The sequence below is a fragment of the Pseudorasbora parva genome, chromosome 18 (assembly GCF_024679245.1).
Source record: "Pseudorasbora parva isolate DD20220531a chromosome 18, ASM2467924v1, whole genome shotgun sequence".
Taxonomy (NCBI): domain Eukaryota; kingdom Metazoa; phylum Chordata; class Actinopteri; order Cypriniformes; family Gobionidae; genus Pseudorasbora; species Pseudorasbora parva.
Window position 1 is genome coordinate 34,862,432 of NC_090189.1, and position 18,211 is coordinate 34,880,642.

Sequence of the window (18,211 nt, forward strand, 5' to 3'; positions counted from 1 at the left end):
TCATAATATATTTTCAAGACTCTTGTGATGATACATCGACTTACAATAGGTTGAATGACACATCTGCCATAGCCTGACGGGGTCTGTATCATTTTTAATCATACTTTTAAGTGTGAACAAAAAGAACTACAAAATTCGACTGCTTTACGGCAAATATGTCTCTTCCAACACAACCACCACTTCCTTAAATTAGGACCGATTCGGACGTGCGAGCCATACTATCGTTTGTTTGCCAGATGTTATAATCATGTCTGAAGCAGCACAGAAATATAAGAAAGCAAAGGTTTTGTTGGAGGAAAGAATTAAGAGGAAACAAAGTGATCGAATTAAAGGCAGGACAAGGATCAACATTGGGCCAGCGTTTGCTCGTTGGCGTGAGCTGAAGGAGGAGGAGGTGTGCCCGACCGATGCAGACTTTGCTGTTATACTTGCTATGGTTATTACCTGCCACTCAAACATTGAACTGAAGTATCATAGATTCTGTAAAACGGTAACCAATAGACTAGGCTACTATAATGACGCTGGCTTGTTTAACATTTTCTTTTAAAATTAGAGAGTTTTAAAATTAACCATTACAATCATTAACCCCCCAAAACAAAAAAACACAATTGACATGTTCCAGCATTAATAGGGAAAGAATCAAACATTCCCTTATTGTTCAGTCCATAAGTTATCTTTAAACGTGAGAGGCCTTAACAGCAGTTATGTAACATATGAGTGATCCATATGAATATGACATTGAGCAAAAAATAAATAAATACAATAATAAATACAAAATAAATAGATAAAACAAAGCTGCTAGAAGATGCACATCTTCACAAAATACATAAATTACATATCACATTGATAATAAATAATAAAATAAAATATTTTAAAAAAAATAAAAGCATTTTTTTAGAGGAGCTAATACTAGTGGTTTAATGGTAACAGAGTCCTTTATTTTAAAGGTAGGGGAGTTCTTCAAAATATCTTATAAAGGGAGAAAAATAAACCTTGGGAGAAATCGACTCAGTTGGGGTGCTAGTTCTCTTCTGGCCTATTATTAAACGGTGTATAATTATTATTCTGCCAACCCTGCAAGTTCATAAATCATATTAGATAGGAATATTCAAAATTTTGGGTATCACGCAAGAGAGTCGGGTTCATTTAGGATGGCGCGTCGATTACACAAGAATATGAATACTTGAAAGATCGGAGTTATTGCGCTGGAAACAGTTTTATTGAGGATGACGTGCCGGTGAGGCAAATTCAGTAGAGACACTATATAGATGTGGGCGGAGCTTAGGTGACGCAATGAATATAGACGGCGGATAAATAGCTATCCACCTGTCACTCAAAGTAACCACGGCCTTTATTATGCAGAACTTATCCCCCCCCCCCCCCCCCCCCCCACAGTTGTCATGAAGGGCAAAATTCGCCATATAGGCCAAAACCACAATTTTTACCAACCTATAAACATGTTTTTTTTTCTGTTATAAAGTTGGGAATTTTAACATGGGGCTCAATGAGATTCTGCTTCCTAGTGGCCAGTCGACGAATTACAGTTTACATTACTTCCGTATTGGCTTCAAGAGAGATCGCAGGAGGTTGCTGCTTGGTATAAATATATGGAGGTTCAGTGGGCAGGCACTAGGACCTGGAGGAGCTTCTGCTGCTGTGGAGGCTGCTGCAAGCACTAGAGAGTGGGGAGATGCGATTGGGCTTGTTTTGGGATAGTTTTGTTGTGAAAACCTGGCAAATCTGTTGTTAACAGTCGCGTCCTTCTGTATCGGCATTTAGATATTTTCAATATAAATCAAGTAAAAACAAGCAAATACATTGCATGTAAAGTGAAGAATGACCACAGTGCTGACATTTTCTTATCGCTTTAGCACTCCTTGCACACGTGAGTTATTGCAGGCGCATATCAACACGTTATCATATCGACAAGGCAAATCAGCATAACTTTTTCATAATGGCACGTGCCGATTTTTATATTTTAAGCGTTTATCGGCCGAGGTCGTGTTGATAATATCGTGCATCTCTAGAAACCACAAAAGTGAATAAGTGTAGCTCTAAATCTGGTAAAATGTTACACAAAATATGTCCAAGTAAATATAATTATAAAAATAGGGCCTATATACAGGTCCTTCTGAAAAAATTAGCATATTGTCATAGTTCTTTTTTCCCCCATAATGTAATGATAAAAATTTAACTTTTATATGTTTTAGGGTGCTTTCACATCTCTAGTTCGGTTTATTTGGTCCGAAGCAAGGGCAAACAATTATACATTGTTGCATTTTTCAGATTTTTTGGTTCCTTTTCACACCACACTGATTGCTTTGGTCCGAACCAGTTGAAACGAACCAAAACGCAGGCACGTGACAACATCCACATCACTCATTGGCCATGGCGTATTTCCTAAACTGCTTTTCGATTGGTCTGAATTTACGTGTGGGAAAATTCCAACAGAAGAGGAAAAGCCAGCAAACTATAATAACACTATGGAGAGACGACTGCGCGGGCCACTTTTGTCCCTGGCCATAATCTACCACACTGTGTGTATTTACCACAGTATGCAAACAAAACATTTCTATAATGAAGCGTGGATGCGACATGAAAACAACATTCTGATGCACTGCAGACGGGAGCGTGCATCGCTCGTCACTTCAAGAGGAGGCGTGCATTAATTATTAACTCTTGACATGTGTCACTTCCGAAAATATTGCCAACGATCTATCAGGTAATAATATCATGCACACAATGTCAGCGCAGCTAACTACGGCAGCTGGTTCAGTCCAGAAATGATCAGTACTTTTGCAGTTGGTTCTGTTCGAGGTCGGATCACGTTCTCACCACAAACAAACCGCTCCAGAGTCCGTTTGAAAACGTACCGAGACCACCTCTTCAAGGAGGTCTCGGTACGCTTGTTTGGTCCGCTTTTGGTGCGCACCCGAGTACGATTGCTGCTTTCAGACCTGACCAAACGAACCGCACCAAAGAGGGAAATGAACTCTAGTACTTTCAGGTCGGGATGCGCATACGCGCTTTGTGCCTCTGTATTATAATACTTTTGCGCTATAAAATATGCACTAAAATATGCGCTATACATTTAAAATAAATGTAATTTCCTAGTACAGGTCTTTCTCAAAAAATTAGCATATTGTGATAAAGTTCATTGTTTTCCGTAATGTAATAATACAAATAAAACTTTCATAAATTTTAGATTCATTGCACACCAACTTAAATATTTCAGGTCTTTTATTGTTTTAAAGGTCCCATTCTTTGCGATTCCATCTTTCAAACTTTAGTTAGTGTGTAATGTTGCTGTTAGAGCATAAATAATACCTGTAAAATTATAAAGCTCAAAGTTCAATGCCAAGCGAGATATTTTATTTAACAGAAGTTCCCTTTCAAAGCCTACAGCGAACGGCCGGTTTGGACTACACCTCTGCACTTCCAGGTTTAATGACTCAACTAAACAAAACATCTCTCATCAGCAAACAGTTCCCACCTGGTGGAATGACCTGCCGATCTCAATTCGTGCTACCGAGTCTGTAGCCATTTTTAAAAAACATCTTAAGACACATCTTTTCCAATTGCACTTGACCAATACAGAATAGCACTTACTGATCACCACAGCAACGACCAAATAGCACACACTCCTGGATCATATCTACATCTCTCATCTGTATTTGTGCCTTCAGGCGGGTATATGTTACATAGTTATCATAACTATCAAAATCCAGTGTTCTGTATTTTGCGTACGTGAGTTTTTGTTGTAGATGGCTATTGCTGCGCGTTTAACTAGAATGCCATACAAAACTAACCCATTGGGACACTGAATCTGCATTAACGACAACAGCTGAGGGCAGCAGCCTTAGTCCTAATGGGTTGTTATCATAGCTATCAAAATCCAGTGTTCTGTATTTTGCGTACGTGAGTTTTTGTTGTACAGTCCCTGACAAAAGTCTTGTCGCTTATCTATTTTCTAGAAATACCTGATATTAACCTGAATTTTAATTAATTAATTGGTGTTAGAAATAGCTCAAATGAAAAGCTTAAACCCTCCCAAATGATGTTTAATGCACTGAAATAAATAATTTTCATAGAAAAAATATTTATCATTTAATCAAGACAGAAAGGTCAAATTTTGGCAAGACAAAAGTTTTGTCGCCTATACAGAAATTGAACAAATTTACTGCAAATACAAAAATATGTCAGCAAATTAAGTTGTGGTAGCCTGGCTCTGCCCTCCTACGTACTTCCGCTCAATTTTCATTTTCCTTCAGTACTACGTAGATGTAGTTCAGTAATGGCGGCAGAGAAAGATGCGAACTAAACCATTCATTGCATTGTGGCACCGCTGCCGAATATCCAGAAGTTAAAGCCGGAGCAACAACAGTCTTTGCTGGGGTTTGTTGGTGGCCATGATGTTGTGGCCCTCCAACAGGGTTGGAGTCCACATGAAATCCACATCTCTAAGTTTTCAACAATATATCACTTCAAAATTCACTGTTTGTAATCATTTTTGACCACTGCAGAGCACCATACAGTGGCTTTACTGTTATTAGGATGCATTTCTAGACTTGTATTTCCTTAAAATGCTGGCAAGTATTTAGAAGAGCAATATATTTCATCACCGCTCAAACAAATGAAAATAAAAGCACTTAAACATTTGAATTGGTCCGTTATTTATAACAGCATTTATTATCATACCAAGCATATGACATTTTGCTTGGTATGATAATAAATGCTGCTATAAATGCCCAACAGGCGAAGGGCGCATGACATACGTCACGACCAAACGTTAGCGATTGGTTATGGCAGATCCAGAGTGGCTCAGGGCAGATCCAATAGTTTGAAACCTCAACAGCGTGCCCGCCTTCGCGGAAATAAACCATTGTCAATGGAGAGTGGCCAGACTCTATGTACAAATGAAATGTACGAGAGTCTGGTAAAACCAGGCTAAAGTTGTGGTGCTGTGAGATCCAAATGTAATATCTTGTATGACTTCCATGAGCTTGAAGGACTGCATCCATGCGGTTTGGCAAGGATTCATACAATTTATTGATGAAGTCATCAGGAATAGCTAAGAAAGCAGTCTTGCATGCCTCCCAGATTTCATCAATATTCTTTGGTTTCGTCTTCCATACGTCCTCTTTCATCCTACCCCACATATGCTCAATGATGTTCATGTCTGGTGACTGGGCTGGCCAATCCTGGAGCATCTTGATCTTCTTCGCCTTGAGGAACTTTGATGTGGAGATGGAAGTATGCGATGGAGCATCGTCCTGCTGCAGAATTTGGCCTCTTTTATGGTTGGGAATATAAGAGGTAGCTAAGATTTCTTGGTATTTTAGACTATTGATGTTGCCTTCAACCTTGCAGATCTCTCGCACACCCCCATACTGGATGTAACCCCAGACCATGATTTTTCCGCCACCAAACTTCACTGTTTTCTGGGTTAATCTCGGATCCATTCTGGCTCCAGTAGGTCTCCTGCAATATTTGCGGCGACTGTGGTGTAATTCAACAGAAGATTCATCTGAAAAATCCACCTTCTGCCACTTTTCCAGCGTCCATCCTTTTAGCAGGCTGTGGGCCTTGGCAAATGCCACACAGTTTTTCAATTTTCTTTTGTTTAGTGCTGGCTTCTGGGCACTGATTCGACCATGGAGGCCATTTCGAGACAGAATCCGACAAACTGTTCTGGTTGACACAGGGACTTCAGGTGACCTGGCTATTAACCTAATCATCTAGATAAACTGTTGTTTCTCTGAAACTAAGGTGAAGAACCTTATGTATCAAACAAAAAAACTAAAGATTATGTGTTATTAACTAGCATCAGTTATATTACTTGTAATGTAAATTACAAAATCATATACTGATAATATACAACAATGCCAAGGTCTCTAGAAAGAGGTTTGGTTAAGTGATATTTACGTTCCACGTGGTTGAGTAAGCAGTCCGATGGTGATGACTTCTTCCAATGGTTTTGCTGGAGACAGTGCAGTGAAGAAAGGAGCTGGAATCTGTTTCAACCGCCTTGAACATGAAGATCTGTGGGATGCTGATCTCCTGGGGCACCAAAGGGTCCTTAACCTGGAACACGCAGACAAAGGAACCTTGAAGTGAAGGTTTGCTCTCCTGAGCTTAACCTTGTTGCAAATTTCTCTGTGTGTCTTCTGCCTCTTTGGACCAGACACTCGGAAGTTGGTCAATCTGCTCTGGTCTCTTTAGCATGGAGACTCTGGACATGCTGTAGTCGTCTCGCTGGACTAAAACTCTGAACGTAGTGTTGGTTAATATCTCTTTCCTCACAGGCTGGAGGCTCAGAACGTTGTTGTATCTGTCACTGCCTCACAAGCTGTAGATTCAGATCCTCAGATCTTGTGTTGTCTCTGGTTAAACCAGAGGCTCAGAACTTGGTTGCTCTGTCACAGTCTAATCCTCGGCGGACAGACTCAGAACTTGGTGAGCTGTTTGTCTCTCGGATGAGGAGACTCAGAACTTGGGGAACTGTTTGTCCCTCGGATGAGGAGACTCAGAACCTGGTGAAACGTTTGTCTCTCGGATATGGAGACTCAGAACCTGGTTGCTCTGTCACAGTCTAATCCTCAGCGGACAGACTCAGAACTTGGTGAACTGTTTGTCTCTCGGATGAGGAGACTCAACAAGGTGTGTCTATTGAAAGGGTACCTTTATCCTTTTCCGAATAGGAGGAGATTGCAATTTGGCGCTTCTCCATTCCAGTGTTGCTATTGGCTGCTAGCATCAGAGAGGGCACACAGTGTGGCCCACCCTTCTTTCCCCTGTGGAACTCATTTGCATACTGTACACAGTTAGTCTTTAAAGTGTCTTTAAAGTTTATCAATGCATTTCTCACTTTCCAAACATCCATTAGAATACCCTCTGTCCTTCCTGGGCCTTCTTGCCCTCAAAGAGGTGTCTGGATCTTGTCCAAGCATCTTTATCTGATGCCGTTGGACATTTTGTTTGTGCTAGTCCAACAGGATCCAATCAAAATGGAGCAAACCTTTGTCCACTGTTATTGGCAAAGAGGGGCCCAGCCATAAACTGGGCCCTGGAATGTGTTGTCCACTACAGTGGGAAGTCTGTGGGAAGGAAAAAGTGTGGCAAAAAACGCTGCACAACGAGAAGTGACCGGACCCTGAGGAAGATTGTGGAGAAGGACCGATTCCAGACCTTGGGGGACCTGCGGAAGCAGCGGACTGAGTCTGGAGTCAGTCCCATGTCAAGCCACTTTTGGGCTACAGAAAAGCAGCACTGGACTGTTGCTCAGTGGTCCAAATTTCTTTTTTCAGATAAAAGGGAATTTTGCATGTCATTCGGAAATCGAGGTGCCAGAGTCTGGAGGACGTCTGAGGAGAAGGGAATGCCAAAATGCCTGAAGTCCAGTGTCAAGTACCCACAGTCAGTGATGGTCTGGGGTGCCATGTCAGCTGCTGGTGTTTGTCCATTGAGTTTTATCAAGGGCAGGGTCAATGCAGCTAGCTATCAGGAGATTTTGGAGCACTTCATGCTTCCATCTGCTGAAAAGCTTTATGGAGATGATTTCGTTTTTCAGAACGACCTGGCATCTGCTCACAGTGCCAAAACCCCGGGTAAAGGGTTTACTGACCATGGTATTACTGTGCTCAATTGGCCTGCCAACTCCTGACCTGAACCTCCTAGAGAATCTGTGGGATATTGTGAAGAGAAAGTTGAGAGGCACAAGACCCAACACTCCGGATGAGCTTAAGGCCGCTATCGAAGCATCCTGGGCCTCCACAACACCTCAGCAGTGCCACAGGCTGATTGCCTCCATGTCATGCCGCATTGAGGCAGTCGTTTCTGATAATGAGCAATCAAGATAATTTTATGAGAAGCCATAGACTGTTATCTATGTTACAGATGAAGCATAATAACAGAAACAATGAATCATCTTGTAGAGAGTGTCATCGTGTTGACTGTTGTACGTGTTGACGTGACACAGTTTGAAAGCTGAATGGAGAGTGACTGAGCTGCAGCGGAGGGAAGCATGCATTGTTGTGAACTTGATATGATATTATTGTGACTAATGACTTAAATATTCATCTGTACCTCATATTAAACTATGGAATGGCTTCAGAACACTTATAATATTATTATATGCACATAATCAGATTATTATACACACAGTATCGAATTTGGATCGGTCCTGTCTGACCGATTATACTCGATCTGGAAAATAATGGCGGATCAGAGCCGATACCCATACTAAGTATCGGATCGGTGCATCTTTAATTTAAACTAGGTGAGGATGGGTATGCTGGAGTCATTGTAAATAGTTAAAAATGGTTAACTATTGTAATTGTCATTGTAAATGGTTAAAATGATAATCACGATGATTTTGCTCAAAATCATAATCCCGTTATTAATCACGATTATTCTGTCAAAGTGTAATGGTCATTTTACTCATTGTTTACCAACCTACACTTTACTTCATTTAAACAACTATGATAACTTCGTAAGATGGTAAATTTATACAAAACACATGGTTTTGGTGAACGCTTTGTAATCTGTATTCACATTTAGATTTTTAAAGCAACACAATTTGTTTGCAAATGAGACAAACCACAGATTCAGATTGCCCAGTAAATTCTAAAATCCTAGAACGATGAAATAAAATAAAAAAATGTCTGTGGCTATAGGGACATTCTAAAACGCTTAACTTGAAAAAAATGCTTATTGTGGCTAAATGCACTGACAGCAATATTAAGACCAAACTCTGTAAAAAAAAATCATAAAAAACCAAAGGCTACTATACAGCAAAACAGTTGAGCCCAGAATATAAACACAATGCTTTTAATTACACGTTTGCCTCCCATAGAAAACCGTTATAAAGAAAAAGCTTAACGTCACTTAATGTAGCCTACTAGTGATATTAAAAGATCAAATTATGCACAAACCAATTTTTCTGTATAGTATGCTTTATAAGTATTCAATGTTTACTAAGTTTGGGCTTTTAACGTCACTGTACATAAAAGCCACGTTAAGCGTTTTCTTTATGGGAGGAAAATGCTTAAACATGTTGCGTTCATATTCAGGGCTCATCTGCTTTTCTGTACATAGTATGCTTTATTAGTATGATGTTCGCTACGTGTGGTTTGTTAATAAAAATGTCTCCGTTAATTAAGCCACGTTAAGCTTTTTTCAGATTTCTAAGCATTTTAGAACATCCGAGTGGCGATATCATTTTTAACTGATTGACAATATGAAAACTGCTAAAACCTTTAAGAACTATTTATTTCTATTATAATAGAAGTCTATCTTTCTAGTCTAAATTAGGTTACTTTTCCCGATTGAATTGTCACATCGGTTGCAAAGGTGCGTTTATTCTGCAAACAGTAAGGTGGATATTCTGTACACGTGTATTTGTTGAAATTTGTCGCTGAAGGTTTGATCATGGCATATTTAGTCACACAAATAGCACAAGTGTCTTGTGAAGAAACAAAGACTGGCTGTATGGAACTTTCACTGAAGCAGGATTTCGCTGTGGAGATCGCTAAACTCCACCACATGTTTGTTTTCAGATCATCAGCGCTCCTTCCGCATTTAGAGGGAGCGTGTGGACAGGTTTGCCAGATTGCACAGATTAAGTAAAACACCGGGAAGAAAGTATATAATTTTAAGGAGAAGCTATATTTGGGGGATTTAAGCTCTTCACATCTGGCAAACCCAAGCATGACTGCTAGTGGAAAAAACAAAGAAAAAAACACGTTTTAAGGATAAATAACGAGCCGGCCAATATCGTGACGATTATTTGAAATCAATTGACAGAAGCAGATATCGTTATCACGATTACAATACGATCAACTGTGCAGCCCTAATAAGTTTAATTTGGGGATTATAGTCATTTTAATTACTGATATTCTGCCCATATTGGATGCTGACCAGTTTCCTTGTATGTTTGTACAAGTGAAAAAACTGTACTATACATAAAACTGTAGCTAAATACATGCATCTTCTCATACATACAGGTCATATTGTAGATTGTGGCCAATATTTAAACTGCAAATAATAAGAGTTTTTTTACTTAATTGTCACTAATGCTAATTTATTGATTCATTTGAATTTGAATATTGAAAATGATGCGATTAATTTAGATTAAAGGGGGGGGTGAAATGCTGTTTCATGCATACTGATCTTTTTACACTGTTAAAGACTTGGAATCCCATACTAAACAGACAAAGTTTCAAAAGTTAAGGTAGACGTTTGATGGGAGTATTTCTTTGTCAAAAATACTACTTCCGGTTAGTCATAAGTTTCGGCAAGTTTTTTGAGATCATGCGTCCCCTTTGACGTTAATGGGGGCGGAATTTCCTTGTATGGGCCTTACGGACAATTCTACCGGAAGCGCGTGAGAGAGAGAGAGGGAGAGAGCGAAAGTAACAGCCTACGCCCATCAAAGCGCTGGCTTGTAGGATGCGCTGAACAGGTGATGTGCCCATAACAATGTCACCAAAAAAGTGCGTTTTTGGTTGCCAGACCAAGACAGTCCTGCACAGATTCCCCAAAAACCCCGCGTTAAGGCAACAGTGGATGTAATTTGCTTTTCCGGATCAGCAACTGAGTTGCGCGAATGTTTATATCTGTTCGCTGCATTTCGGTGCCGACTGTTTCATAAACAAGGCCCAGCTCGACACAGGATTTTCCGATCGCCTAATGCTGAAGGATGGAGCAGTCCCAACGTTAGAACCGCAGGCGGTGAGTGAGACTGCTTCAAATGTCTGTGTTTTTGCCAATGCTCATCAAGTAGCCCAAACATGATCACGTATAGTTAATTGATCAATGGAGCATGCGATGTGTAGTGCGTGTACATTTGTTTAGCTGGCCACTATATGTGTAACTTTATGTTTGTGTATTGTAAAAGCACTCCAAACAACAATACACAAAGAGGGGGGAAATATGTTGAACTAAATAAGCACGCTTCTTCATTCAAATGCGCTACTATTCCGTGTCTTTCTATGTAAACACTAACTAGCCTGCCGTGCAAAACCAGTCCGCTTACTGTCTACACAAACCACGCGTAAACACACAAACACACGTGCAAACACACGTGCACAACTGCACTTCCCACATGTACGCCTTCAAAGACAAAAATACGACGATACAATTCAAGTATAAATATGTAATTAACACAAGCCGCTAAGCATATTATATAGTTAGTGTATAACTTGTACCACATAGAGACGTCCTGCTCTAGTCGTTTTTGATGCTGCTCCTGTTCAACTGCAGCCTCTGGGTCTGATTCCGGATAATAGATGTATGGCTGTATCTGATTAAAAGCCATATTTTTATTTTGAATAAAGTTTTTTTCCCGCTGTTAGGGATGACACAGCTTTACGACGCACTCGACTCAACACAATAGCAGCAGCGAGCACACGTCATTATTTAGCTCCGCTCACACGACCCGCTCGGCTTTTTTCGGAAAGACTCGGAACAGCGCATCTTTCTTATATAATTGTAAAAAAAATAAAGACTTTTCGGAGATATGCAGGATGCAATGCTACTCTATAGGTACTCAAGATTGACATGACACTGACTGAAACTGAGTGTTTCACCCCCACACTCTTTCTTTCACAGAGTATGTAATTGTTTATTCAATCAACAGCCCTATTTTTTGATACGTTTCCAAAGATTTCAAAAACGGTTCGCATTATTTTAGGGTATTGTTTGTAGATTTGTTTTTTTAATTTGTTTTTATTATTTTTTTAAAGGAAAATTATGAATTTAATCCATTTTGACATATGGCTGTAACAAAACAGACATGCGTCTGGGTGTCCACTTAAGAGATCCAATGCCTGCATTGAAAGCGTGAGTGCTGCGTGTGGGGAAAAAAGCTTTAAAAGTTTGTGACATTAAACAACTATATATACAGTAATAGGGGTATGACGAGACGAGAGAGGTTTTGTTTCATGCTATTTTTAGAAATCTTCAATGATGAATTGCAAGACTAGAACATTTTTGAATTTGAAATGGTTTAACTCCTCTTATAATGAATGTAATTTCAGTTCTACTTTGAGTATGAATTTTCACATGCAATGAAAGACAAAATTCAAGCACTGTAAAAGGTTTTGCACCAACTCAACTGACTGGCTGCTTCCTTTTTTAGATTTGTCTCTTCAGACTTTAATGCAAGATTTATGAGCTTTTATAACTTTTGACCTCCTAACTCCTTTAAACAAATTGATCATAGATCAAGTGCAAAAAATAAGTGTAACCATAATCAAAGTACTCAATATTTTGAATATTCAGAGTGCAAATATAGACCTTTTTTTTTTTTCTTCAAGCATGATCGATAGTTACAACTACACAGGTAGCTTTCATATTGAGTGAGATTCTCATTCCTCAGGAGCCGCTTTCAAACAGCGGTAAAGTATTGTAATCACATTTGAATGAGTTCTCCAGTTTGCTTTCACTTTCAGAATTGTGTGTACTCTGAATAGGGAGAGGTGGTGTTGAACGTGCATTTTAAAATAGACATTATTCTGACATTTCTGTTGTGCATCGAATCCTCCGCCACGGCCTTGTCGGTCTTCGATCCGAATAGAACTACAAACACAAATAATATATATATTCTCTGTGACCTCTGAGAATGTTTTCTCTATCCACACAATTTTCCACCCCTTTTTTTAATTTTTTTTTTTACCCCTCACCTGTTTGTATCCCTGATAATGAGAACACGACTAATGTTTCTGTGTGTTTGTCGAAGGAAGAACAAGTCCAGAGTTACAACGTCATGACAAGCATAGTCAAGTTCGCTTGTGCATTAGCAGCCTTTTTTGCCATGGTTAATACAATTCAATACAATCTTATATGATATTATATACAATTAAGTTGTATATAATATCATATCGGATGCGTTTGATTGAGTTAATTAACAATGCAGTAATACGCTTCATTGTTCTTTAGCTTCAGTGTGCAGTTAAAACATAAATGCACAGCATTAAAGGTGTCATGAACTGGCTCTTTAATTTTTTTTAATACTGTTGTCTGCGGTCAAATAATGACGTTTGTGTGGTTTTTAAATTGAAAAACATAACTAATAAGTAATAGGCAATTTTCTACACTGGTTTTGAGATGTTTTTTTATTACTTGGCCCGCCTTATTGGTGGATATAAGTGCTAACTCCACAGTCTTCGGGCTTAGCCCTGGGACCTTGGGTTTTGCGGGTCAACTAATGACGTTTGTGTGGTTTTTAAATTTAAAAACATCATAACTTATAGCCAATTTTCTACAGTGGTTTTGAGATGTTTATTTAATTTTTTTTATTACTTGGCCCGCCTTATTGGTGAAAATAAGCGCTAACTGCACACTCTTGGGGCTTAGCCCTGGGACCTTGGGCTTTGCGAGCCCCTTGGCCCATATCGCATCTGACCTGTTCTGATCCCGAATCGCAATGAACCAACAAATAAGGGATTCTCCAGCCTGTGACTGCATGCTAAGCTTTTTTGCTGTTAGCTTTTTTGCTGCATACACATAATCGATCTGTAACAAATGCAATACTGTCACATAAAAAAAAAAAACACGTTTTACTCTCATAAGTGTGCTGCACCATTCCTGTTGGATCCAGTATAGAAGGAACAGCAGTGTGTTTTAATCTCAATTTGTCTGCAAATCCAGTATCGACCTGTGTCTTGTTCACAAATGATTATCTTGCTATCTTCGGCATGTTTATTGCTCTGTACCTCGATCAGTTTAGCTCCAAAAGTTAGTGGGCGGGGCTACAGAAACAGCACACATATTTTCAACCTTCTAATATCTCTTGATTTGAGAGCCTCGTTTTCTGGGCCTGGTGTCTATAAAAGCTTTTCTTTTACTAACAAGGAAGTTTTCAGCTCTGAAACTTACAGGATATTCTTATATTACTATAACCTTTTATATATCAAAGGCTAAAGGGAAAGTTGATTTCTCAGTTCATCCCTCCTTTAATATCTACTGGGACTGTCATATACATAACACTGTAATAAAAACACTATGGTAATAAAACGTTGTGAATTCTCTGGGTTTAGTTATGTGTCAGTGTGCTGTTTTGAGAAGTGTCCACAACGCATTCTGACTAGCTTTTGCATTCATGTGATTTAAATCATAGATAAGTCATTATATTAAGTTTATGTAGTGTAAACATCTGATTAATCTCATATAGGATGTGCTTTGTTGCGTTAATAACCTGCAGCGCTTCATTGTACACCGGTGATCATCTTCAGTTTCAGTGAGCACACTCAGGAAAGAACATCCACAGGAGTTATAGGTCCTCACCTGTGTGTCATTTTGTGCAAAAATAGGTTGTAATATATTTATTTTGTATAAATATCTGATTGTTCTCATAGTTAATTAACCTTCTGTTTAATAAACCTTCAATTTACAGTTGTTCATTCTCTTCAGCTTCAGCGAACGCGCTTAAACAGCAACGTTATTTGATAGACTAATAGACTTAAATTAAAGATGTGTGTTTTGTTATTGGTGTATTAAACATATTTTTTAAAACACAAAGCGTTATTTTTAATAACTAGTACTTTTATTTTTCTTGTATTTGTCATCAATATGGTTTGATTAAAACCATTTCCTAACCAATTTTTTGTTAGGCAATAGAATTTTTCTTAACATTTTACAAATAAGGTCTTAAAAAGAGATCAATAACTTGTTAATAGTAGTAATAAAATGTTTTTTAACATTACATTTACAGTGCATTGCCTAATGTTAACCGACACAACTTTGGATCTGAAAGTTTAGAGTAATATCAACAACTAAGATGAATAAATCCTGTAGAAGTATTGTTCATTCATTGTTGGGTAACTAATGCTAACAATCACATTAAATCTTATTGTAACGTGTTACCTTTTTTATAATGTTGGCCATAGGAGTGTAAATTAATTAGAAAAGTTAAGGAGTCTTACACTGGTTCAAACTAGGCTACTTTATTGTATATGTTTGATTCAAAATGTTCATATCTGTGCATGTCTACGAGAAATATTAATATTATATTTGTCTTAAAGGGTTAGTTCACCAACAAATGAAATTGATGTCATTAATGACTCCCTAATGTCGTTCCACACCTGTAAGACCTTCGTTCATCTTTAGACACAGATGAAGATATTTTATATTTTGTCCGAGAGAGTATGGAAGTGTATGCACACTATACTGTCCATAAAGGTAATAAAAACATCATCAGAGTAGTCCATATGTGACATCAATTGGTTAATTAGAATCTCTTGAAGCATCGAAAATATTTTGGTCCAAATATCACAAAATTACTTTATTCAGCATTGTCTTTTCCGGTTTGTTTTTTTAAATCCTCAAATAAAGATTCAAATGGTTGTGAATCAGCGTATGGATTCATGTTTCGGATCGCCAGTGTCACTTGATTTCAGCAGTTTGGCAGTTTGACACGCGATCCGAAACATGACTCAATACGTTAATTCACAACCGTTTGAATCTTTATTTGAGGATTGAAAACCAAACCAGAAGAGAAGACCATGCTGAATAAAGTCATAGTTTGTGATTTTTGGACCAAAATGTATTTTACATGCTTCAAGAAATTCTAATCAACTAAACTTATAGTATGTAGTATGGACTACTTTGTAGTATGGACAAAGTAGTATAGACTACTTTGATGTTTTTATTACCTTTCTGGACATGGACAGTATAGTTTGCATGCACTTCCAAACGTCTAACGAGTGTGGAACGACATTAGGGTGAGTCATTAATGACATCAATTTCATTTTGGGTGAACTAACCCTTTGAGTGTAAACAAAGATAAAATCACTCACTGCTTTTGAAAAAATAACCTTGTAGTTTTAAATTAGGATTACTCTATTGTATACAGCAGTGTTATTTTACATTTGCTAATAAGAGGCTAAGATTCAAGGCATGGTTAACATCAATGTACTTCAATGTAAATGTGACTGTTCATTATTCATTGTTTGCAATGACAGGTTATCATGCCACTGTTTTGGCCTATGGACAGACAGGGTCAGGGAAGACATTCTCTATGGGCGGCACATACACTTCGGAACAAGAAAATGAGCCTACGGTTGGAGTCATCCCACGAGTTATACGGAGAATATACCAGGAAAAGTCTAAATGTGCAGACTGTGAATTTCTGCTTGCTGTATCTTATCTGGAGGTATAGCTTGCACCCCTTGTTGTCCTCCTTTATGGATTTAATTTATGAATGTCAATTCTGAAAAGTCAATTCTCATTTTGTTATTCAAGGCTGTTTTTTGTGTACGTGTGTATTTAATTTGTAGATTTACAATGAAGAGATACTGGACCTGCTATGCACGTCAAAGGACAAACCCGTCATCAGTATCAGAGAGGATCCTAAAGATGGCATCAAAGTGAGTTTTACAACCTATAACCATGTGAACCACAAATTATTTTGGTATTATGAATATGAATTTGCTATTGACCTTCATGCTCTTCTTGCTCTTCCTCATGTTGTTTAAAACCTTTGGCCCTGTTCTTAGCTTGGTATTTGGTATTTTTAGGATCCAATCATGGGTGTGGTCAGCTGCTGAGTCATCACTTCCCCATGGTATTACTGTGTCTCTCAAATAAATTTCCTGTGACCACTTTTTCACCCTATATCACTTAGGGATGTGATTTGATTTCCCCCCTGACCCCTTTCATATTAATACTGATTTTGTATTGGAATTTTTGAAAATGAAAAATTGGAATTGAGTAGGATTTTTCCTTGGTTAAAAATGGTCTTCGGTGGGCGCAGACACACACCATACACAATCTGCGAGCCAAATACTGAGAATAATTTTTAAATAAATGCAAAAATGTATTTATTCATTTTTATTTATTTTCTCATATTACAAACCCGATTACGAAAAAGGTGGGACACTACAAATTGTGAATTAAAAAAATGCAGTCGTTTACAAATCTCAAACTTATATTTTATTCACAATAGAAAATAGATAACATCAAATGTTGAAAGTGAGACTTTTTGAAAAATGTTGAAATATTGGCTCCTTTTGGGTTTCATGAGAGCTATACATTCCAAAAACGTTGGGACAGGTAGAAGTAAGAGGCTGGAAAATTTAAATGTATACATTAGGAACAGCTGGAGGGCCAGTGTGCAACTTATTAGGTCAATTGGCAACATAAAAAGAGCCTCTCAGCGTGTCTGTCTCTCAGTCAAGATGGGCAGAGGATCACCAATGCCCCCACTGCTATGGTGAAAAATAGTGGAGCAATATCAGAAAGGAGTTTCTCAGAGAAAAGTTAAAAATAGTTTGAAGTTATCATCCACAGTGCATAATATCATCCGAAGAAGTGCAGGTGTTTTCTATGGGCCAAGGCTAATTTGAAATGGACTGTGGCAGAGTGGAAAGGTGTTCTGAATCTGAGCCTGCCTCTCTGATGGTATGGGGTTGCGTGAGTGTGTGTGGCATGGGCAGCTTATACATCTTGATAGGCACTATCAATGCAAAAAGTTATATCCAAGTTCTAGAACAACATATCTAGAACACATACAACATGTGTTACAACATAACACAACCAAGTTCTAGAACTCCCATCCAGACGTTGTCTCTTTCAGGGAATACCACATATTGCTTCAATTACAACATCATGGCTGCGTAGAAGGATCCAAGTACTGAAATGGCCAGCCTGCAGACAAAGACCTAAGACAGTTGAGCAACTAGAAGCCTGTATTAGACAAGAATGGGACAACATTCCTATTCCTAAACTTGAGCAACTTGTCTCTTCAGTCCCCAGATGTTTGCAGACTGTTATAAAAAGAGGGGATTCCACACAGTGGTAAACATGGCCTTGTCCCAACTTTTTTTCAATGTGTTGATGCCATGAAATTTATTCATTTTCTCAGTTCACACATTTGATTTGTCATATAGGTTTTATTCTGAATAAAATGTGAAATGTGAAACTTCCACATCATTGCATTCTGTTTTTATTCACAATTTGTATTGTGTCCCAACTTTTTTGGAATCTGGTTTGTATGTATGATCTCGGTCCGTGATCAATCTGATCATTTAATTTCCTATTTGGAATGGAATGACGAGAAAAGATAAGACAGCTTGTTTATTCTTTTTTAATTTTTATTTATTTATTAATGAATAGAAGGAAAATTAGATTTCGGCTGATTTCTCATTTTTCATTTAATTTATAAATTGGTTTATGGCTTCGATATTTCTTTTGCACGTGGATGCATGTTTTG

The 18,211-nt window shown here is 38.3% G+C and overlaps 1 protein-coding gene across 1 annotated transcript in view; it reads left to right on the plus strand.

Moving 5' to 3' along the window:
• The window catches only part of kif4 (kinesin family member 4), a 100,486-nt gene that overhangs the window by 20,369 nt on the left and 61,906 nt on the right, over positions 1 to 18,211 (plus strand). Inside the window, exons 4-5 of the mRNA XM_067424034.1 lie at positions 15,963 to 16,153; positions 16,278 to 16,367. Coding sequence (XP_067280135.1) covers positions 15,963 to 16,153; positions 16,278 to 16,367 — 281 coding nt within the window. The remainder of the gene's footprint in view (positions 1 to 15,962; positions 16,154 to 16,277; positions 16,368 to 18,211) is intronic.